Source organism: Heloderma suspectum, chromosome 1 (assembly GCF_057233095.1).
Source record: "Heloderma suspectum isolate Gila_16-S chromosome 1, 16-S_ref, whole genome shotgun sequence".
In the NCBI taxonomy this organism is placed as follows: Eukaryota; Metazoa; Chordata; class Lepidosauria; order Squamata; family Helodermatidae; genus Heloderma; species Heloderma suspectum.
In genome coordinates this window covers 281,644,433-281,669,232 of record NC_139458.1, presented here as the reverse complement: position 1 = coordinate 281,669,232, position 24,800 = coordinate 281,644,433, and the positions used below count along the sequence as shown (strand labels likewise).

At 42.8% G+C, this 24,800-nt stretch overlaps 1 protein-coding gene across 7 annotated transcripts in view; it reads right to left on the bottom strand.

Moving 5' to 3' along the window:
• The window catches only part of FBXO25 (F-box protein 25), a 29,699-nt gene extending 11,292 nt beyond the window's left edge, over nt 1–18,407 (bottom strand). For 4 of the 7 annotated variants that reach the window (XR_014786571.1, XR_014786572.1, XM_084826750.1 and 1 more), the window contains exons 1-7: nt 18,313–18,407; nt 14,666–14,808; nt 8,258–8,352; nt 6,166–6,215; nt 5,387–5,479; nt 3,660–3,753; nt 1,561–1,745 (exon numbers count right to left, since the gene is read on the bottom strand). Coding sequence is in view for 5 of the 7 variants with exons in the window: in XM_084826750.1 (XP_084682876.1) it covers nt 1,561–1,745; nt 3,660–3,753; nt 5,387–5,479; nt 6,166–6,215; nt 8,258–8,352; nt 14,666–14,802 (654 nt within the window). In the remaining 2 variants the exon portion in view is untranslated. Of the gene's footprint in view, nt 1–1,560; nt 1,746–3,659; nt 3,754–5,386; nt 5,480–6,165; nt 6,216–8,257; nt 8,353–14,665; nt 14,809–18,197 lie in introns of all 7 variants that reach the window. The other 3 variants (XM_084826751.1, XM_084826754.1, XM_084826752.1) reach the window with 2 other exon arrangements.
• Nucleotides 18,408–24,800: the final 6,393 nt, after the last annotated feature.

Sequence of the window (24,800 nt, the reverse complement as noted above, 5' to 3'; positions counted from 1 at the left end):
TGTCTGTCCTACTCTGCTGTTGTGCAATTAACGGTGATTGTGCATAGGTTGCTCAGGTAGGACGTAAGGTGGATGCTAGGCCTGTGAGATTTGTTGTGACCTGTAATTCACAATTTAGGATTATTTCATTGTTATACTTTTACAACTGTGTTAATATGATACGTATGCTGATAGCACAATTTCTTTTCACAACTGAAAAACTGTGGGGTCCTTTGTGTAGGTTTTATACTTCACATTGTGGAGTATAATTGACACCAATGAGTTATATGCACCTGTATTGCTTTACTGAAAAGAAGGCTTCAATAAAGGCACTTTAAAAAAATTGCAAATGGCATTATGCTTAACTTCTGCCAGGTACTTCATTTGTATAGTTCTCTAGGGGTGAATTGGATTCCAATACCAGATTGGCACAATCAATTTTGTGTGTTTTTTAATCGATTGAGAGTTACAAATAAAATCAGCAGCTTAATTCATACATCTTTTTAGGTTTCCCCCACAAACAAGCATGAAAAACTAAATTAATCTAATTAATTTATTATCAAAAAGCCAAATGTTCTGCCATTCACACAAATTTTTGTTGACCAGTATATGCTTTCCTATTGGGAAAAAGGTCAAGTTATTAAAAACTGCCCCTGCTTATTTGAGAAATATTTTTAAGTTCAATGTTTTTCTAAGTAGCTCATGAGGAGATTACAGTTCTGACACACACTAAGTCGATATTTATAGTTTGTTATGCTCTATTAAGTCGAGCCGATTAAAGCTATTTGTGACACTATGGCTGCAATAATTACAGGGTAGTAAGTAGTATTTAATTAGAACTGTGTGCAAATGGCCTCTTGAAATTCTCTACCCTTCTTGTGGGCAAAGAAATTGGAGGACCATTTCCCTGAATTCCCAATTTCAGCTTAGCCCTAATTTAAAATATTTAAACAGTGGCTGTGTTCCAAAGTTGTGCATGGAGAGCATCGCATGGAAGGATGAAGTGTCTTAAGGCCCTCCGCTTTCCAAAAGCAGCTCACCCTTTCTGTAGTGTCTGCTAATCCAATCCTTAAATTTGGATGGCAGCCCCCAATCCTGTTTTGAGGAGGTGGCCAGGAAAAAAAACAGGAGCAAAAGCATGGAAGCATACCTAGATGTTCTTACTTCAAATGTAATGCTTCTGACCAATCAGTAAATTAGTACTAAAGCAAATGTATATTTCTACAGCCATAGTATATTTTCAAATGCTTAAATATCTGGTGCTCACTCCTCTTGGGAACAACGTAATACAGAATGATGATTTGAAAATCAAACACTGAAAACAAACATTGACCATTCACCATCGTATTTTAGCTCTTTTGCCATCTCAGTTACTTCAGAACGATTGTTAATTTCTTTTTATAGAGGTTTTGTTTTATGCTTTCATGTAATTGCTCTTCGAGTCTGGAGGGGGGAGGAAAAGCGGGAGACCCCAGTGAAAGCCTTAGAGAAAAGGATTTCACTCTATAACTCCACATTTCTTTGAATACCATTTTCCAACAATCCTTTTGCATTTAACACTGACATAAATGCTGCATATACCTTGGTCATCTGAAGGTTATTGAGCTGCTGCTGCCACAAGAGGATAGTTTCCAATCGGCAAATCCAAATATTGATGTTTCCTACCAGCACTGACTTCCCTACGCTCCGTATTAATATGCAGAGTGTAGAGCTCAGATCCTGAAGAAGGTCTTTGATTAGACGTGGGTTGTACTGGTCTTCCAAAACTTTGAAGTGGGAATTTAAAAACACAAATATGAGAACTCCTGATTTCAACTACACTTTATAGCCTTTTCATTCTCTTAAATAAAAGTGAATCTGCCATTTCATAGGCTTAAATGAACACCTAAGATCTCCTACCCAGCAAGTAAATATTAATGGTGGAACCCAGGGGCTGGGATACCAATACAGGGTTAAATCCAATGCTAGTCCTACTTAGAGTAGACCCACTAAATGTATGGGACTTAAGTCGCATTCATTTCAATGGGTCTACTCTAAACAGGACTAGCATTGGATTTTACCCATTCGGGCTGTTCACACAACACACTAACCCACACTCAATGGTCGAGTGTGGGCTGTTTTGAACCGTGGGTTGTTTGTTGAACTGTCTGTTATCCTGTTGTCTGAACGCAGCCAGGGTGACTTGTTAACCATGCAGTGTGGTTTGTTAACCACCCTGAACAACCCAACAACCATGGGTTCTCAAGGTGGCTTGTTCGAGAAAACAAGCTGCACTGCATGGTTAACAAGCCACCCTGGCTGTGTTCAGCAAAACACCCCAGAGACACTTTCCTTATTCCTGAAATCACACAAAGCTTGGCAAAAGCAGATGCGCTGCCTCTGACCACGTCAGCCCTGTGTCAAGGGAGAGCTATGGTGGTGGTACTGGCTCTCCACAAGTGGGCCCTTGATTTGTCTATGTCTCAGTAGGTGCCTACCTTTAACAACCAGCTAGGCAACTATCACTCAAAGCCTGCAGCCAATATTTTGGCTGGTTAATGCAAACATGTGTATATTAGCTTCCCCTTTAAAAGCAAAAGCAGCCTTAAAGTCATCTCACAAAGCTGCACTCAAACTTTTTTGCAGTAATAAATTCTACTTCCTCAATGGTGTGAACATCTGAGGACAACCATATCAGCATAACCAACTGCACAGGGAAATTTGATGACAAGCCACAAGAGACAGACAATTTATATACAACATCCACTTTCAAGGAGTGTAAAGCAAAAAAAAAAAAAGTTGAGAAATTTGGTCAATTGACCAGTCAAATAATAATAAGTCTTTTTAAAGCATCAGTGTTATGAGGACAAAGCTGATCATCAACGGGTTTGATACTTATACTAATTACAAAGCACAAATTAAATAGCTGTGATTGTGAAACAATGACATTAGCTTTAAAAACACAATAAAATAATTTGATCCCTTTTCCCACACCTACACACAGCATCAGCTCAGGGCAGTTACCCTCACCCAATGTTATCTTCTACCAAGCCTGTGAGGAAGATTAGGCCAAATGTGCAACTCATTTAGTGTTACCTAGAGCTTCATGGCAGGGTGAGGATGGGAGCCTTGGTCTCTCAGGTCCTAAACTGACCCTAACTGCTCAGCAGTAGCCATTGCCATGTACAACTGCTTGGATTCTTGTCTGGAGATGCCTGCAGTTATAGCAGGTTGCCCACAGAAGCTTTCCTATGATCTGACTGATGCAAGGAAGCAGACCTGACTCCAGCCCTTGCTAACAAATGACCTCATAATAAAAAAAGGGTAAGCTACTATCTACATGGTGGCATTTCTGGAATATTTGACCAGTCAGTTAATTGGTGTACCAACCCTATAAAAAAAATTAAATACTTTCTTTCAGCCTTGTCAATAAGCCCACAAATTATAGCCTACCAGGGGCTGGTAGAGGAGGGTCCAGGAACTCCATGTTTCCTCCAACAGACCACTGCATTTCTATGCTGGGGCCAGAGGAGCAACGAGAGTCCCATTCCTCCTTCATCCGCCTGCTCACTCACCTGTGTGGAATTCCTTGCTGCCTGTGGCTACAGGCAAGTGCTTAAATGCAAGGCAGTTTCTCAAACCTAAATAGCAACAACTTATTTGCAGATATTTTCAGTAGATAAGGACAGCTGCGGCCTTACCTTTTCGAACGATTTTATCCAAGATGTTGAAATAGTTCTTCTGAGCAGCACCACTCAATGATGTCAACTGAGACTTTGCTATTAACTGCAAGAGCTAAAAAGAAAATAGCCTGTATTAGAAGATGTATAAAACCAAGTGAGACCTGAGTTAGGTTCTTTAGAGCCACAGAAAATACAACATGCAGGGTGGGGTGGAAGAAACTGCCCTCTACTTTGCCTGTTTCTCCTGTGCCATTGTAAGCTTGAGGCAGGGACATGTGGTCTTGTACTCTGTAAAGCACCGTGCACACTGATGGCGCTCAGTGCTGACTGTAGCATTTGAGGGGGCTCTCAAGCATGGCAATCTCAGTGCCCCCATCTGGAAGAGGCAGGACATGGAATCTGAGAATTCTTAGGCTGCATCTGAACTTCTTGGATATTCTGCGCAAAGTGGAAATTCTAGCACTACTAGGATGGTGGGCCCTCTGCTTGCCTCGGGGACCTGAAAAATGCCCAACCTTGTCCCCCCTCTGGTGCTGTACTATTTACATGTATTATTTTTATTAATTTTTAAAATAGCAGGGGCAGCTAAGGAAAGATACTAACAAAACCCTATAAGTAACTCTAGACAAACATATGCACAAGTGAACGACCCTTTTGATGTTGCCAAAAGGGGATTTCTTAGTGGGGAGAGGCATAAATTGTATCTGAATCTTGGGCTTATTCATCTCACCAATGCATGCAAATTCCCCTTTGAGGAGCACAGCAGAAGTGCAAGTCACTTGAGCATCCACTTGTCAGTACTTGCTGTTAACATCAGAAGTTGCTGATGTTACACACAATTCCCCTTCAAATCTAACTCTGTTAACTTCACACCAAAAAGCTTTTATCAAACAGTCTTGAGGTTGGTGATTTTTTTAAAAAATGTACCACAAAAAATACATTATAGCTTTTTTAGTTACTGAATGGCAGATTGGAAATAAAGTCCTCCAAAAATATTCTTTTCAGAACGTTAAACTCTAGAACATGCTTTTGCTATACTTCACAGAACACCCATCAAGGAGATGAAAACATTAATGCTGGCCCACCTACTTTTCTTGAACACTTTAGGCACAATCCAACCACAATTAGGCACTGTTATGTCCCATTGATTTCAGTGGTAAGGTTAAGAGAGATAGAAGGTAATTGCACATAAGAGAACTTTGGTCAGGAAGGAGAAAAACAGTGGGAGAAATGCATACTCAGCATATTTATATCTGCATGTTTAAAAAAATGATATCCAAAGTGTCTGAACATTAAACTTAAATATACCCTAAGCGAGTTGGAGAACAATCCTAAGCACATTTACTCAGAAATAAGTGAATGCAATTGAATGAGTCCCACTATGTTCAATGGAGCTTAGCCCCAGATAAATGTGCATAAGTCCTCATAGAGGACACAGAACTAGCTGTGTGGTTCTTTGCTACTGGACCATAACAGTTCAAAACCATAAGAGAATCAAGTTAGCATCAGTATCTCTAGGTACTGAGTAAGGAAACTTTATGCTCAGAAAAAAAAATTCCCGACTGCTCGAACATTTGTCACAAGAAAATCCACTATTAATTTTTAATTTGAGAAATGGAGGCAATTGCTTTTCCCCACTTTGAAATGAACTCTCTCAAAAAAGGTCAGCAGCATACAGCAAGTTGATTATTTTTATTGTTAAGTTAAATCCAATCTTGGAACTACATAGTACAAGAACATCTTACTTTGACCACGTAATTGAATCGTCTGATGTCCTGAATTGCGCTTGAAAAATCTAAGCGATTAAAAGCTTCTCCCAAAGTGCAATAGCCATGCCTCTTGAAAAGAAAAATGGAAACACGTTAGAAAGCTTCCTAAAGGGGAAAGAGCCTGGCGTGTACCACCCACACACATCGTCACCACCATTACACAACCACCTTGCTGCTTAACGCCACTACACTCTTCACAACTAGGAGCAGTGCGGAAGGAAGGAAAATTAAATTGCTGATTACAGAGCAGAAAAGGTCTTGGCTCCCTCTGCTCCTACAGACTGGATAACATGGGGATTTCTCTACCCTGCTAGGGGGCAGGGCCTAGAAAGGGGGCAGGGCTTTGGGAAGGGTCCACTGAGGGTTCCCAAGCCTCCGTGGGCCAGAGGTTCCCTACCCCTGGCTTACATCTATCAGTGGCCAATCTCACATGCTCAGAATGTCTTCCCTCAGTCTGTCTGTATAGGTAATGCATGTACACAATGTTGTACTTTAGTATAATCAAGCTAGCATACAGAAGTTATGGGGAAAAAATCCAGATGGCTGAAGTCTGATACTGAACCCCTGAAATCTGAATGATTCTTTCCAGTCAACGTGAAGAGATGGATCACAACAATTTGATGCTGACCCTTCACCCCCTCTGCAAAACTAGCTAGCTAAATAAATGGTTCCTCTCACTGGTAATAAGGGTAGCTTAATGAAATAGATGATTCCCAGGACCACACAAAAATATGCTCACTGTATGTAACACTTACTTCTCGGGTACTTTCTTTATGAACATATATCCATTTCTCACGATAGAAACCTGAAAACAAATCCAAATACAAGACCATTTTTAACGTTCTGCTACACAACATTCTTATTTAGAGGAGAGGAAGACAGACTCATCATCAAGAACTGGAAGAAGGCAATTCTCATATACATATGAAGAGACATATTCTCTTTCACAAAAGAATTTCAACAGCCTTTAATAACATGATCATAGAAGATGTCTGCTTCCACAGAGTAAAAATACACCTCAAAATACTCAAGGGGGCGGCGAAAAGAGGCCTTACATGAACTGTAAAAACACACAAATTCTATCACCCTGATTCAGCTAGGGCACTATGAACGTGAAAGGAGACGGTGTATGTATCCCTGGCTGGATGGGAAGCTATGCATGCAAACGCATTCTGCATAGGGTTTCCATCAGATAGCTGCAAGCAGAGTCCTTTCAAAAGGATTAAAAACTGAAATCCTGGATATTCAGAAGCTGGGGAGAGGGCTTGATTTCACCCCACCACCAGCCAGGCTGTTAGCCCTTTTGAAATGGCTACCTGCGTATTTCTTTGGATCAGAGTGTATACTTATACAAAATTCAGGTAAGGTAGAATATCGGTCAGTCAAGAATGGAGGGCCTCCCACAATCAGTTTTGAGCTAAGCCTAGTCCAGTGATGCGCTTCATTCATTCACAGAATGACTCTAGGAATTATTCCTATAGATTCTTACACCTGACAATGTGTTTGTCATCATCTGTCAACTAGCTTGCTCAAAGATTATTCCCATGAGGTGGACTAACAGGACCAAAGGATAGATTTTCAACACTCACCTCTTCCATGCCACATGAGTGGCGTGAACAACTGGACCAAAGCACAGAGAGTAAATTATTTAAATGTCCTCATGCCCAGTATAATGCAGTTTGGCTAGTGCACAGGTTACAGAATTCTAGAGTCCAAGTAAAACAGGCTTTATGTTGACACACCAATGCTCACAAAAGGAAGAAACCAGAGAAAGAAAATGGAAATACTTAATGATTTGGTTTAGGGCTAAATTTAAAACCTGCAGAGCACAGAAAGTAACTAAAATGGCTATTCAGCTGTCATACCTAGTGGGTAGAGAGTCATGATGTTGAGCCCTTGGATTAGAGTTCCACCCCTTGTGTTTCTGTTGAGCTTGAATAGTATAGTCCTCACCGGCTTTTCATTTAAAAAAAAAAAAATCCCAGTCTGTTACCTTTTGCAGAGCTGGCATGTAAACTGAAAGCCTTACTTAAAGATGAGCAAGAACTGCTTCTCACTGGTCACAACAAACATGTAATTCAGCTACCAAAGCCTGTTTCATCTTTCTCCCTGCCCTCCCCATAATCCCTCTATAGTTACTCATTGTATCAAACAGGAAAAAGATTCCATACAGCTTAAAACCTTGTGCACCGCCTTTTAAAAACAAAGAAACAGATTAGCCCAGGAAAAGGTTTCAACTGAGAAATTCTGTTCTTTTTGGTGAGATAAGCATAACTGACAACATACTGATTTACATGTGATCAGACACCATGCATAACAATTCCCTGGAATAATGCTGAAAGCCATTCTGTGATGCAAAGTATTATGTAGGAAATGAGCTGAAGTCTAATTGATTTCAGGGAGACACACATCCAAGTAAATACGCCTTGAATATTATTTAGAAGTGCCGGAAATGAGATTTTAATTCTACCTCATACACCTACAGGCTATGTACCTCCTCCAAATGAAATTTCATACAAGTTATTTTATCAAAGTAAGCCACTGGTTAAAAAAAAGCCTCCATGTGAAGATGGTGAAAGCAAAAGCTTCAAATAAACGACCATTATTCTTTCTATAAATTTTGTCTTGCCATTTTTGCCTGAACTGCTTCTGTGTAAAACTTAACCGTATTACACATGTGGCTTAAAAAAATACTCACCAAAGAATCCTTACCTAGCCTTGCGCTTCTCATATTCACAAGCATTTTGTTCACTTTACATTTCTGTACAAGTTCCGCTGAAACACGGAGTTACATTTGCATTGCCAAATTTCAGATATTACCAGAATTAAAAAGCAATTCAGTCTTACACTGAGATTTTGCATTGATCCTAAAATGATCCTTTTTCCTTTTCTTGCTTGCAAATTCACAATCAGCAGTGTATATTTCATCATTATTGAAGATGCTGAAACAAAGAACACACACAAATTTCACTTAAGGTACTAGTGCCTGAGAGCCTTCTGAATCCACACATATTGACATTCTCAAATTTAAAGCAACCTTGCAAATGAGTCTGTAAATGTTGTAAGCCTGTGTTCATCATTTGCAGCACACTGATGCCCTGAAAGAAAAATGCCAAGTCAACTGTTCCACTTCATTAAAAGCTTTCATTCCTGTGTGCGTGTTTGCTCCTGTGTGCGGGTGTGCACGCGCGGGTGGGGGGCGTATGTGCGGGGGTGGTGGTGAGAGAGTTCATTCTTTACATGTAGAATGTCCCAAATTCAATCCCTGCCATCTCCATTTAAATGAGCTCAGATGAGCAAAGTTGGAAAGAAACCTAGAAAGGTCTGAGAGCGCCATGGAAAGAAACCTAGAAAGGTCTGAGAGCGCCACTGTAAGTGCTAGCAGCAAGAGTATATGTATCAGTGCTTTGACTCAGCAGAAGGCAATCATATTATAGTTACCAGAGGCAAGAAAGCAAGTATCTATTTAGAAGCTGGACTTAGGGCCAAAACAGGCATCACTGTTCATTTTAATCTAGACTAGGTGCAGGAGGATTGGGATGTTAGCATGGTGAGTGACGTGGGGAGGTTTAACCCTTTCCTCTGGGGGCTCACACTTGAAATTTCAATTGCAAAACAGGGATCCATTATGCAAATCGATGGAGTACAGGCATGGCCCTCTCCCAATCCAGATGAAGTCCATAGCGGGGGGGGGGGGGAGGAGTTAAAGCCCCTACGTTCTACACTAGGGTCAAATCCAGGTTGGCCCACTACACCTACTCTAGAGGAAAATGGGGGCGAGATATAGCTGCTAGCGATGTCTTTCAAGTAATGTCTATTTTGGCCCTTCGAGAACACAAAATACAGAGTATTAACAGGAACTGCCAAATTATGAGGCCTGCCTTGCTTCCATTCTGGAGCGTTTCTGTTGGCAAATATTTCATAAAGCCTTCCAAAAGAAGGTGATGGACATCAATAAGACAACAGATGTTTATAAACTTTTACTGGACTGTTACGCTGCTTTTGTTATTTTCAATTTAGTCATTTGTAGTATACTGTTTAGTGTCGTTTTGGCTGTTGGTTTCCCTAGTCTATGTCTACTCAGAAGTAAGTCCCACTAATTTCACCTAAGGTTACTCCAAAATGGGTTTAGGCTGCAATGCCAAAGCTATAATCCTATCCATACTCACCTGGGAGTAAGCACCACTGAACACAATGGGGCTTACAAATAAACACATTTAGGATAAGAGTAAATTGGCGTGAATTAATTTTTAAAAACTGGAAGATGGCAACTGCATCATTACATTAAAAGACAGCTTCTAGATGGATTCATTAATCAGACCATTAGGAAAGCAACTCCATTTACTTTTCTCACATGTGAAGCACAGAAATATGTTGTGGGAAATGTTAAAATAGTTGCATATTCCTCTACCTCCTACAGCCTTCAAGACTGATCTAGTCCCTGTGATCACAACTTTTAAGTCATCCCAAGCCACTATTGCAATGTGTTAGTTATTTCGCACAGAAAGCGAAGAAGATCTAAAGAGCCTCTTGTTGAGGGTGAAAGTGAACAGTGCAAAAGCTGGTTTGAAACTCAACCTTAAAAAAACGAAGATCATGGCATCTGGCCCCATCACTTCCTGGCATATAGAAGGGGAAGAAATGGAAGCAGTGACAGATTTTATTTTCTTGGGCTCCAAGATCACCGCAGATGGTGACTGTAGCCATGAAATTAAAAGATGCTTGCTCCTTGGGAGGAAAGCTATGGCAAATTTAGATAGCATAGTAAGAAGCAGAGACATCACCTTGCCGACAAAGGTTTGTATAATCAAAGCTATGGTTTTCCCAGTAGTAATGTATGGCTGTGAGAGCTGGACTATAAGGAAGGCTGAGCGCCGAAGAATCGATGCTTTCGAACTGTGGAGAAGACTCTTATGAGTCCCCTGGACTGCAAGGAGGTCAAATCAGTCAATCCTAAAGGAAATCAACCCTGAGTGCTCATTGGAAGGACAGATAATGAAGCTGAAGCTCCAATATTTTGGCCACCTTATGCGAAGAGAAAAGTCACTGGAAAAGACCCTGATGCTGGGAAAGATTGAAGGCAAAAGGAGAAGGGGAAAGCAGAGGATGAGATGGCTAGATAGCATCACCGATGCAATGAATATGAACTTGAGCACACTCCGGGAGAGAGCGGAGGACAGGAAGGCCTGGCGTGCCATGGTCCATGGGGTCACGAAGAGTCGGACACGACTTAACGACTGAACAACAGTTAGTTCGCAAGCAAAGCAACTGAGTAAGTTAACTGTAGTACATTCAGTTCTTTGGAAGAGATGGTAATCCAGTAACAATTTATACCACTGACTCACATTAGTATTTTATGACCTTTTTTGCTACTTTATTTCCTACTATCTCAGATTCTTTTTGTTCCTTTAAAAGATGAGTTTGACGTGAAAAAGCTACCACAAGTTTTACAACAATTCCCAAATTAAACTTTCAGTTCTCACACAGAAATCTAGAAGAAGCAGTAGCTCCATTAAGGCAAGAGAAAGCAATCACTTTTCAAAAACACTGATGATACAAGATGCTCTCCTTTGCAAACCAATTTTGCCTCACACAGATAAGCAGAACTGCTGAAGCTTTACAGCACAAAGTGTACAACACTAAGCAAGTAAAATTAATTTATCTTCGCATCTTCATTCTCTAACAGGAAAATTGTATACAGGCATTTTTGCCATTCACCTGTATTCACTTTTAATAAAACAGCGGAGTTTGTCAAATAAAGGTATTTATCAGTGTCAGTTCAGGTATAAAAAGCACCCACAATATAGCCCAGATGTTGTAAATCACCAAGACAAGAAATATGGGGGGGGGGGGCGGAGAATTCACATACACCTTCTAGGGATTAAACAGCAAGTATTAAAACTGCATCTCAAACATTAAAAGAAAATCCACCATGCTACTGAAAGGCTTCTGAAGTCTTCCAAAAAATCCAAATATTTAAAGCCACATGTAGGAAGGAAGTGCTCTTCCCTTTAAAAATCTGAACTAGAGCATCAAAAATAGATTCTGCCAATACTGATTTTTTATGGAGCCTATGTAAAGAGGGAAAGTGGATGCCCGTCCTCAGCCCTATGAAGTACATGGCCAAAGCCCTGGAGTTATAAAGGATTTATTCCTAAGAAGTGCCTACAGCCTGACATTTCTTAACTCGGGCTGAGCAAGGAGGAGGTACTTCTTTTCAAGCTCACTTTTATATACACAAATAAGGGTCTGGCAAATCTCCACTGCAAATAGCGGAAATTAATGGCTAGAAGGAAAACTGAATCTCCCATAATGCAATTATGAAACAGGTTTGTATATTATAAAGAAGAAACATGCTTGGCTTAAGTAACAAAATGTATTCTCCTAGAGCCAAGATGGAAGATAATAAAACATAAATAACCCGCATGTCAGTTACTATGCAATGCACAGGAATGGGTTTAGGAGTCCCAGTGCCAGTGATCCATCCATCCAGCTTTTGGACTTGACTCGTGTAATTTTGGGGCCGCGGTGGCTTAGTGGTTAAGATGCTGAACTGCAGACTGGAAGGTCGGCAGGTCAGCAGTTCGAGACCCGAGTGCTGCGAGACGGAGTGAGCTCCTGTCTTCAGTCCCAGCTCCTGCCAACCTAGCAGTTCGAAAGCAAGCAATTGCAAGTAGATAAATAGGTCCCGCCTCGGCGGGAAAGGGAACAGCGTTCCGTGCACCTCGGTGTTTAGTCATGCCGGCCACGTGACCACGGAAGCGTCTTCAGACAGCGCTGGCTCTTCGGCTTAGAAACAGGGATGAGCACCGCACCCTAGAGTCGGACATGACTGGTTGGGGACACCTTTACCTTTACCTTCTTTACCGTGTAATGTTAATGGCTGTGTTTGAACTTTATTCTTTCATGTTACCTGATAATTAAGTTTTATCGTGATGTCTGTTGAGTGGATCAATACATTGATTGATCTACCCTTGTTCCACCACTTAAGAGCTTTTAGGGCAGTGTTTCCCAACCTGGGGGATGCTGGGAGTTGTAGTTCAAGACATCCAGAGAGTACCAGGGTGGGGATGGCTGTTTTAGGGGCAGGGGAAGACCCACCAACCAGCTGCTTGTACCCCATGCTAAGGCTCACAGAGGAGCCCAACAACTCATATCCAGCATACCCTTGAACCTGCAAAGAGCTATAGAGCAAAGGGATTGCCCCCCGCACCTGATTTCTTTTTAAGACAACTTAAGAGCTATCCAGTTCCGCCCTGCTTGCCTTGCAGTTGTGGTTATTCAAAATTTGTTCTAAGGCATTGCCTTCATAAAGGTAATACAAGCTGCCTAATAAAGGAAAAATAGGCCACTGAAGCAAACAGGCTGTATGGCACTGTAATTCACCAACAGACCATGCAAAACCATTTGAGGCCTTGACCCCTACAGTAAGCAAGTAGTTTTACTGGAAGAGCACTTTGAGGAAGGGGTGGTAGCAGGACCTGACTACTCCATGCACACCACACATGTAGTCACTGCTCACTTCACACACTCCTCTTGCCTCTAAGTTGGCAACTAGAGGAATACATGCTGCTGCTCAGGGATGGCAGGGAGAAGGACTAAGATAAAATCAAGGATGCACAAAAATCTAGATTTATTAGCCAAGCCAATAACACTCCTGAAGATTCAGAAGGACTAAGGCAGTGTGTCTCCAAAAATTAATACACATCATTTGCATGCGTGAAGTCCTAGGATAGATTCCTCATTAACAGATTTTCAGATTACAGGGCTGGAAAACACATGAAACTTTGGAAAGAGGTTTACAACGTAGCTGATATTGGGCTAGATAAATCAATAATCAGATTCAGTGCAAAGCAGTTTCACGTGAAATTGCAGTGGTGGTGGGGTATCCCGGAACCATCTTTCAGACAGACCCTGCCAATCTGGGGGTATCACCGTACTAAATTAGAGGCAAGACAGAAGAGCAGCCCATGATTAGAACTGCCATTTTATTACTGACACCACACCATCACTAGAAATGGTTGTGAACTACAAAAACCTGCATCCTATAAAATATAAAAGTCTTCCCAATAAAGAAAGTTAGATTTTTTTTCCCTGCAAGAATGCTCGACTGGCTTCTTCTCCGCCACTGGAAAAATAGGTACTTTGGGTTTCAAACCTCTGCATCTTTCATGCCTTTGTGGTGAAGATCACATACTGAATCCCTGCAAGCCTGCAATTTCCAGCTTTTCACAGCAAAAACCTACTTTTAGTGACATGGGTCTAATGGCCCACCTTATATTTAGAACAGTTAAGTCCCCATGGCAACACTGTATCAGATAATTAGATTGTCACATTAGTCCTGAATACCATATTATTTTAAATAACCAAAAGTAGCTTTCAGCTGCCCTGATCTTACATAAAACTAATATCTCTTCTCTACAAAATATGCACTACCTGCACCATCACATACAACAGCTACGTGGACACAAGAGCATTTTTGGTGGAAAAGCAGAATATAATTAAAATAAGTAAAATAAGAGCAGGAGTTTTTTGCAACATTTACAGCATTGTTATTAGTGCAATCCCACCAATCCAAAGATGCAAAATGTGGAGAATTCGTTTTAAAGCAGTGACAATAAGACATTCTGCATTATTTGTAGCTACTTACACAGTCTAGAGTAATATACTGAAGCCTGTACATCTTTTATTTAAGAATATTTACCTTACTTACAGTCTTAAGATTTAAAGTCCACAAAGCAACAGCTTTTGTTGACTAGTTTCACCCTAAATTCATCCAGCTATGTTTAATTTTTAAATCCACAATCTTATTGATTTAACATTCATCTATCTGGGCTCAAAGTAAGAATGAATAATAATTTGTCGCTAGGCTCCTGTTTTACATTCCCCCTCCTTGAATGAAAGTTTTCAAAGCTAATTTGTTTTGTATCCTGGTGACAATTATTGGTCATGTTCTTGTTAATCTGTTACATGACACCTAGCACGCAGAGGCCATCAGAAATTGCCTCTGCACGGCTAAAGATTTCCACTGGATTTGTAACATCAGCAACTATTCACCACGTGGATTCAGAGGATGGTTCTAGCCATGATAGCAGCTAGCAGATAAACAATAATGCTTTCTTCTATGTGCTAAATAGTGTACATGACACAGCCCTAAAACATACACATATAGAAAAAAAGGCATTACTGTTACGCTAACATTCAGCTTTTGAGCAAGCCCACCATCCTTTTCCACTCCTCCCCCAAAAAACTTACACAGAATGGCTGATGCCATTAAGCCCATTGTCCTCGTCCTCAAGTTCTGAGCTGCAAGGCTCACATCGCTTCCAACCATCTTCTGTTTTAATCCACCTCCACCCTGGAGACCGCCAGTCCTGGCCCAAAAAAGGCATGGTTTCCTTAAGGTGACAAACGAGCAATGCAATTTTAACACTTTCACCATTATGTAAGCAAGATGATCTTTACAACTTATTGCCATAAGAACCTTTGAGGCAATGAATGAGTGAGAATAAGAGACACAGTCATGGAAGATGAGAATATCTATAGCCATTAGCTGAGGTGATAAAGACTAGTCATGATAGCTCTATGCTACCTCCAGGATGAGAGGCAGTATGCCTCTGATGCCAGTTGCTGGGGAACAGGAGTGGGAGGTGCTATTGCACTCCTGTCCTACTTGTGGGTTTCCCACAGGCAGCTAGTTGGCCACTGAGTGAAGAGAATGCTAGACTAGATGGACCCTTGGTCTGATCCAGCATGGCTCTTCTTATGTTCTTATGACTTACCTCCTTGTGTTTCTTATGTTGGCCACCTACCAAGAGATATGCCAAAATGTTTTGGACACCAAAACACACCTCCATAATTCTAGCAATTATTTATTCATTTCTTTGTTACATTTCTATCCCGGCTTTTTTCCTCTTACAAGGAACCCAAGGCAGCTTACAGGTCCTCCTCCTCCCCATTTTATCCTCATTGATACGCAGAACTGTTATTCTAGCAATGTAACAACAATGGCACCCTTGATACTCGCAGTAATATCACATCTATGTGTTTGTGTGATCAGACTACATGTACTCTCTCGAACTTTTTACTGGGTAAGAAACAGGCTATAAGGGCAAAAAAGTAATTTCATCCACCTACCATAAGTCACCAGGGGATAACGTCATTAAAATTTGAAGTGTCCAAAGTAAAATCATCTGCAAAAAGTCAACTGCATAAGTAATACGAATAGGAACATAAGAGCAGCCCTTCTGGATCAGACCAAAGGCCTCTCTAGTCCAGCATCCTCTTGTTCACCGAGGCAACCCAGATGCCTTTGGGAAGCCAACAAACAGGATACGAGGGCAATAGCCCTCTCCCACTGTTGCTCTCCAGTAACTGCTATTCAGAGACATACTGCCTCTGATATTGGACATAATACACACTGCCATGGGTACTAGCCATTGATGGCCTTATCCCCCATGAATTTGTCTAATCCCCCTTTGACGCCATTCAAATTGGTGGCCATTGCTACATCTTGTGATAGCAAATGCCTTAGTTAAACTATATGCCCTATAAAGAAGTATTTCATTATCTGTCTTGACTCTCCTGCCATTCAGCTTCACTGAATTGCTGTTATCATCTTATTGAATTACTGAGCATGTTAAAGAAAGAGAATTTTATATGTGTGTGTGTGTGTGTACACACACACACATAAATATTAATTATCAGAAAAAATGACTTGTAATGCTTATTTATTTTGAGGTGAGGATTAATTGCACATCTTTACTTTACACAGGCAATGCCCCCCGCTCTTAATTTTGTTGTTTTTTCCACACTTAGAAATAACATGGTCAATTTGGAACTGTTGTGGATATTAGAATACAGTTTTACAGAACACAATTTATTACACCATCTCATTCTCTCTCTCTATCTGCTTTCTTCTCCTTTACATCAGGCAAACATGCTTTTTGTCCACACTCCTACCACCTGCTCTATCACATATCTCACCACAATTCTGACCAATAAATCTTCAAGGATGTCACTCTTTGTGGTCCAGTTCCTCACACCTTTGTGATACTAATTTCCACAGTATATCTCTTTGCATTTTCAGAAGAACAACTCACATGCCTGTGAGGATGTAGGGTCTAACATGACAATAACAGTAACATGCTTTGGTGGGCTTTTATTTGCCATTTTAAAATGAACTTAAGTAAACTGAAACAGCACCTCAGTTAGGGAAAGGAATTCCCTACTTGTTGTCATCAATATTTGTGACTAGCCTTTACTCTCTTCACCCTCCCAACTCTGGAACTTGGTTTCACTCCTTCTTAGCTTCACGTAAGTACTTGTCTCTTAATTCCTGCACCAGGCTTTTATGTACATGCTATTTAAATGAATCGTACTCATATCCTAGTTCAGATATTTATGTAATGACCTAGTTATGCGTACATACAGGTCCATCACCATACATGGCACTTTACAGGTAGGTAGGTATACTTAAGTGTCATGTGTGCTATGGTGAGGCTTAGCTGCTGCTGCGTCGTGATCTTCATACAGAGTTCTGTAAGTGAAAGCCCACTCCCAAGGAGCTTACAATCTAAGCTGGGGTGGGCAACTTGTAGTCCTCCAGATGTTTTGGCCTACAATTCCCATCAGCCCTAGCCAGCATGGCTAATGGTGATGGATCATGGAAGTTGTAAGCCAAAACACCTAGAAAGCCACAAGCTGCCTACCCTTGACCTAAGTTATATTAGTGGGGAAAACACAGAGGAACGGACCCTCATCGCTGGCCACGCATTATTGCGAAGCATTTTATACTTCCTGATTGCCACATCCACACTGTCCTCAGCTTACAAAAGACTATTACATCTTCAGTGTTAGCACGCAATGCAATGAACCAGTACAGGTAATTATTAGGTTGCTTGCCTACAACTGGAAAGACTTAGATTCAAACACCTGCTCAACCACAAAATTTACAGTAGGCCAATTATTTCACTAGCCTACCTCATAAGCTGGTTGAAAGTAGAAAAACAGAGGAAAGACCCTGTGCTCTTCCCTTACGTCCTTCTAGACACAGCAAGACAGAAGTACAGTAACAGAACTGAGGGGCTGGGGGTGGGGGGAGAAGGCCATGGACACCACTTGAGCTCTTTGGAAGGAGGATGGAAAAGTGTAATAAGTAAGGTAAGAGATACCATTCAGAATAGAAGGAAGAAGGTATATTGCTGCGCATAATATTCTAGCTAGCATGCAGCAATATATACAAGCAAACACAATCCAAGGCAAGTCCCACTGAACTCAGTGGGACTTGCTTCTGAGTAGCCATGCGCAGAACTGGGCTGAGTAAAAGAACACTCTTGGGCCCTTACAGGCCATATGCTCTTTCCCAGAAGAGTGAGGAAGCTTTGCAGGACACCATCAACCCAGTGGGGGCTGTCCTATAAATCAGGGTCTTCCTGGCCGCTCATGGCAATGCTTTGCCAGAACAAATACCTGCCTTGCAGAAATCTCTGAGATGACTCACCTTTACTGGTGGAAGACAGCCCTGACCTAGTGCCCTCCATATGTTTTGGACAACTCCCAGCACTGGGGCCGTGCTAGCTGAGGCTGATGGGAGTTGAAGTTCAAAGTACCTGGAGGGCTCCAGGTTGGGGAAGGCTGGTGTAAATAATGGGGGTGGGGAAGAAGAAAGGAATACAGCCCCGAATGGGCCTTGATGATTTCCTGCCTCACTGCAGGACTCTTACCCAAAATAACGAGAAGAAACTTGCCCAGCCCCAGCCCACTGCAGCCTTATCCTCCCACCCACCCGAACGGCTCCTGCCCCGAGGCAGCCCCTTCTCCGCGGGAGGCTGCTTCCAGCCCCGAGCCCTGCGCCCGTTCTTCTTCCGCCTCCCCGCTCTGCGCCCTCCCGGCGCTCTCACCAACGCCGACGCGGCCCCGCACGGACGCTCCCGAGGGTTATGTTTGCTACTGACCGACGGAACAAGGAACTTCCATTTTCCCCACCCCTTTGCTTTTCGCCGATTGGCCAGCCTGCGCCGCGCTTGTTGCCACCCGGCATCCCGCTCCGCGATTGGCTGTTCTGGGCATTGTGACGGTCAAGGGCGCCTGCGTCACGTGAGGAGAAGCCACCGAAGCACGTGTCAAATGTTTTGGTGAGGAGGAGCGCCGCGCGGATTGGGGCGTGGTCAAACGCTCTCAGGGGCGGGGCTACAGAGGCCGCTGTATATCTCCGCTGGGTGAACGTTCTGACCCGCCGTGGAGCGATTGATAAAATGGTTGCATGGAGCGCAAAGCGTGTTTGCTCGGAAGTAAGCGCCACTCAGTTCAATGAGACTGAGGCACACGTAAGTGCGCAAGGGATCACGGCTTCGCTGGGGTTTAGAAAGCGCCTTTTAACTCAGGGTTGGACTGCCAGGCCGAAATCCTCTCTTGTAACTGGGAATAAATCCCGCTGGACTGCATGGGATTTACTTCGAATAACAGTCAGTGCATAGGATTTGTTGTTGTTCAGTCGTTCAGTCGTGTCCGACTCTTCGTGACCCCATGGACCATAGCACGCCAGGCCTTCCTGTCCTGCGCTCTCTCCCGGAGCGTGCTCAAGTTCATATTCATTGCATCCATGATGCTATCTAGCCATCTCATCCTCTGCCGTCCCCTTCTCCTTTTGCCTTCAGTCTTTCCCAGCATCAGGGTCTTTTCCAGGGAGTTTTCTCTTCGCATTAGGTGGCCAAAATATTGGAGCTTCAGCTTCATTATCTGTCCTTCCAATGAGCACTCAGGGTTGATTTCCTTTAGGATGGACTGATTTGACCTCCTTGCAGTGATCCATGAAGGGGAGCATAGGATTGGGCTGCACAAAACATTGAGAGTGCAATCCTATACGTGTCTACTCAGAAGTAAGAGCAGATTGGGCTTTCTCTCAGGAAAGGTGTGTATGGGACTGCAGCCTTAAATTTCAGGCAGATACTAGGCGCTTCGCTGTAACCTCCATAGCTTTCAGTTCGCATGTAGGAATGGATCACTGCCTTGTTGTGGCGAAGGGGCTTGCGTAACTCAGTGAAGCCATAAGCTATGCCGTGCAGGGCCACCCAAGACGGACAGGTCATGGCAGAGAGTTCTGACAAAATGTGGTCCACTGGAGAAGGAAATGGCAACCCACTCCAGTATTCTTGCCAAGAAAACCCCATGGAACGTATCACAAGGCTAAAAGAGATGATGCCGGAAGATGAGCCCCTCAGGTCGGAAGGTGTCCAATATGCTACTGGGGAAGAGCAGAGGGTATTTCCAAGTAGCGCCAGAAAGAGTGAAGCGGCTGGGCCAAAGCCGAAAGGACACTCAGCTGTGGATGTGTCTGGTGGTGAAAAGAAAATCCGATGCTGTAAAGAACAATATTGTTTAGGAACCTGGAATGTCAGATCAATGAATCAAGGTAAGCTGGAGGTGGTCAAACAGGAGATGGCAAGATTGAACATCAACATCTTGGGAATCAGCGAACTAAAATGGACAGGCATGGGCGAATTTAATTCAGGTGACCATCATATCTACTATTGTGGGCAAGAATCCCTTAGAAGAAATGGAGTAGCACTCATAGTCAACAAAAGGGTGGGAAAAGCAGTACTGGGGTACAATCTTTAAAATGATAGAATGATCTCAGTACGAATCCAAGGCAAACCATTCAACATCACAGTAATTCAAGTCTATGCCCCAACCACTGAGGCCGAAGAAGCTGAGGTTGATCGGTTCTATGAAGACCTACAACACCTTCTAGAACTAACACCAAAAAAAGATGTCCTCTTCATCATAGGGGATTGGAATGCTAAAGTAGGAAGTCAAGAAATCACCGGGATAACAGGCAGGCATGGCCTTGGTGTACAAAATGAAGCAGGACAAAAGCTAATAGAGTTTTGCCAAGAGAACATGCTGATCATAGCAAACACTCTTTTCCAACAGCACAAGAGGCGACTCTACACATGGACGTCACCAGATGGTCAATATCGAAATCAGATTGATTATGTCCTTTGCAACCAAAGATGGAGAAGCTCCATACAGTCAGTAAAAACAAGACCTGGAGCTGACTGTGGCTCAGATCATGAGCTGCTTCTTGCAAAATTTCAGCTTAAATTGAAGAACGTCGGGAAAACCACTAAACCGTTCAGGTATGACCTAAATCATATCCCTGATGAATATACAGTGGAGGTGAGGAATAGATTTCAGGGATTAGACCTGATAGACAGAGTGCCTGAGGAACTATGGACGGAGGTCCTTAACATTGTTCAGGATGCAGCAACGAAATCCATCCCAAAGAAAAAGAAATGCAAGAAAGCAAAGTGGCTGTCTGATGAGGCTTTACAAGTAGCTCACGAAAGAAGGGAAGCGAAAAGCAAGGGAGAAAGGGGAAGATATACCCAACTGAATGCAGAGTTCCAGAGAATAGCAAGGAGAGACAAGAATTGTTCATTCCTTCTTAAATGAACAATGCAAAGAAATCGAGGAAAACAACAGAATGGGAAAGACTAGAGATCTCTTCAAGAAAATTGGAGATCTCAAGGGAACGTTTTGTGCAAAGATGGGCATGATAAAGGACAAAGAAGGCAGGGACCTAACAGAAGCAGATGAGATTAAGAAGAGGTGGCAAGAATACACAGAAGAACTATACAGGAAAGATCTGAATGTCCCTGATAGCCATGATAGTGCGGTCACTGAACTTGAGCCGGACATCCTCGAGAGTGAAGTCAAGTGGGCCTTAGGAAGCATTAGTAACAATAAAGCTAGCGGAGATGACAGTATTCCAGCCGAGCTATTTAAAATCCTAAAAGATGATGCTGTTAAAGTGCTGCATTCAATATGCCAACAAATCTGGAACACTCAACAGTGGCCACAAGACTGGAAAAGGTATGTTTACATTCCAATTCCAAAGAAGGGCAACGCCAAAGAGTGTTCAAACTACCGCACAATTGCGCTCATTTCACATGCCAGCAAGGTGATGCTCAAAATCCTACAAGCTAGGCTTCAGCAGTATGCGAACCGTGAACTACCGGAAGTACAAGCTGGGTTTAGAAGAGGCAGAGGAACTAGAGATCAAATCGCCAACATTCGCTGCATCATGGAGAAAGCAAGAGAATTCCAGAAAAACGTCTATTTCTGCTTCATTGACTACGCTAAAGCCTTTGATTGTGTGGATCACAACAAACTGTGGCAAATTCTTAAAGTGATGGGAGTACCAGACCACCTTACCTGTCTCCTGAGAAACCTGTACGAGGGTCAAGAAGCAACAGTAAGAACCAGACATGGCACAACCGAGTGGTTCAAAATTGGGAAAGGAGTACGACAAGGCTGCATATTGTCACCCTGCTTATTTAACTTATATGCAGAGTACATCATGAGAAATGCCGGGTTGGATGAATCAGAGGTCGGAATTAAGATTGCTGGGAGAATTATCAGCAACCTCCGATATGCAGACGATACCACCCTAATGGCAGAAAGCGAAGAGGATCTCAAGAGCCTCTTGTTGAGGGTGAAAGAGGAGAGTGCAAAAGCTGGTTTGAAACTCAACCTTAAAAAAAACTAAGATCATGGCATCTGGCCCCATCATTTCCTGGCATATAGAAGGGGAAGAAATGGAAGCAGTGACAGATTTTACTTTCTTGGGCTCCAAGATCACCGCAGACGGTGACTGTAGCCATGAAATTAAAAGACGCTTGCTCCTTGGGAGGAAAGCTATGGCCAACCTAGACAGCATAGTAAGAAGCAGAGACATCACCTTGCCGACAAAGGTCCGTCTAATCAAAGCTATGGTTTTCCCAGTAGTAATGTATGGCTGTGAGAGCTGGACTATAAGGAAGGCTGAGCGCCGAAGAATTGATGCTTTCGAACTGTGGTGCTGGAGAAGACTCTTACGAGTCCCCTGGACTGCAAGGAGGTCAAATCAGTCCATCCTAAAGGAAATCAACCCTGAGTGCTCATTGGAAGGACAGATAATGAAGCTGAAGCTCCAATATTTTGGCCACCTATTGCGAAGAGAAAACTCCCTGGAAAAGACCCTGATGCTGGGAAAGACTGAAGGCAAAAGGAGAAGGGGACGGCAGAGGATGAGATGGCTAGATAGCATCACAGATGCAATGAATATGAACTTGAGCACGCTCCGGGAGAGAGCGCAGGACAGGAAGGCCTGGCGTGCTATGGTCCATGGGGTCACGAAGAGTCGGACACGACTGAACGACTGAACAACAAGGAATGAACATATTCTTTTTAAATTGCATAGAAATGCGTCGTCCACCACAATGATCACCAGACCCGTTGGGATCCTGCCTTATGCTATCTATTGGTACTTCTGCACAAAGCGTGTTTTGTTGCTTATATACCCTTACTTTGTTCCACTGTCCCTACAAAATAACCTCCCCACGAAGAGTCGGACACGACTGAACAACAATAACAACGGTAAAAGTGCTGTGGTAACTGGAATTCAGTATCCCAATGTATCCGTTTTGCTATTAGGGGAATAGAGTTGCCATCCTTTTCCGTAACAAAAGCTATAGGCATGAATACAAGAGGTGTAGAATCATAGAATAGTAGGGTTGGAAGGGGCCTACAAGGCTATCGAGTCCAACCCCCTGCTCAATGCAGGAATCCAAGTCAGAGCATCCCTGATGGATGGCTGTCCAGCCTCATCTTGAACACCTCCAGTGTGGGAGAGCCCACCACCTCTCTAGGTCATTGGTTCCATTGTCGTATTGCTGTAACAGTCAGAAAGCTTTTCCTGATGTTCAGCCGGAATTTGGCTTCCTGTAACTTGAGCCCAGTATTCTGTGTCCTGCACTCTGGGATGATCAAGAGAACCCGGCCTTCCTCTCTGTGATAACCTTTCAAGTACTTGAAGAGTGCTATCATATCTCCCCTCAGTCTTCTCTTCTCAAGGCTAAACATGCCCAGTTCTTTCAGTCTCTCTTCATAGGGCTTTGTTTCCTGCCCCCTCATCATCTTTGTTGCCCTCCTCTGAACCACCTCCAGTTTGTCTGCATCCTTCTTAAAACATGCCCAGAACTGGACACAGTACTCCAGATGAGGCCTAACCAGTGCTGATTAGAGGGGAACCAGTACTTCATGGGATTTGGAAGCTATGCTTCTATTAATGCAGCCCAAAATAGCATTTGCCTTTTTTGCAGCCACATCCCATTGTTGGCTCATATTCAGCTTGTGATCTACAACAGTTCCTAGATCCTTCTCGTGTACACACTGAATTTCCCACACTGAATTTCTGCAGCTGTTAATAACTCCACCATTCAGGCAGGGTGACAAACTTACTCCATGTGTACTTTACATTGAAGACTATACACTGAAGTAGACCTACAACAGAGCCCTCCCATGATGTTGTTGGGTACTGTCACCTACATAATGTCCCCAGATTTCAGACTCTTGCCACTTACCATTTTATTTCTGGAAACTAAAACATACCTGGGGCATAAAGTATCCCAAGAGTCTATTGATTTTTCGTTTTGGGATGTCGTAATGCCCCAAACACAAGCAATGTATGGGGGTGTAAAAATGGCCCCAGGCTTTTTCCAAAGAAAACTGGTCTAGAGAAGCCATACCCTCAGTGTCAGTAGGTTGGCATAAGCCATGGGATTTCATCAGGGGAACATTCACCTCACCAGACACCAATTTCTTATGGGGTTAGAAAAACACCCTACACAACCAACAAACATTAGTTTTGAGTAATACTGACAATTTATGACACTTTTCTAATATTTCTAATATTCTCAGTTTAAAACACTCTTATGCCACCACAGACATATTTAGACTGTAAGGCATTTTACGTTGGAAAATGACTTGGGATAGTAAAATGACCCCCAAACTAATTTGTGTATATTTTTTAAGGTTGTTGGATGTGGGTTGGGGACAGAGCCTCTATTTGGAAAAGAAGCTTGGCAGGAACCCTAATTACTTAAATTGCCTGTCGTGCAGTTGTTAAGGGGACATGGCTTCTATTAGGAATTTTGGGGGGCAACCTTAATTTCCTATTGAAGCGCAGCTAGATCTTTCTTTGTTACATTTATATCCCTCTTCCTTCAAGGAGCCCAAGGCGGCGTACCTAATCCTCCTCCTCTCCATTTTATCCTCACAACAACCCTGTGAGGTAGGTGAGGCTGAGAGTCAGTGCCTGGCCCAAAGTCACCCACTGAGCTTCACGGCTAAGTGGAGTCTTGAGCCCTGGTCTCCCCAATCCCAGTCCAACGCTCTAACCACTACAGCACACTGGTTTCCCAACCCTTGCTGGCTGGGGAATGCTGGGAATTGTAGGCCCTTCCTCTGTCTAAACATGCATAGGATTGCACCCTTAGTTATTTACTACATTTCTATACCGCCCAATAGCTGAAGCTCTCTGGGTGGTTCACAACAATCATTCTGC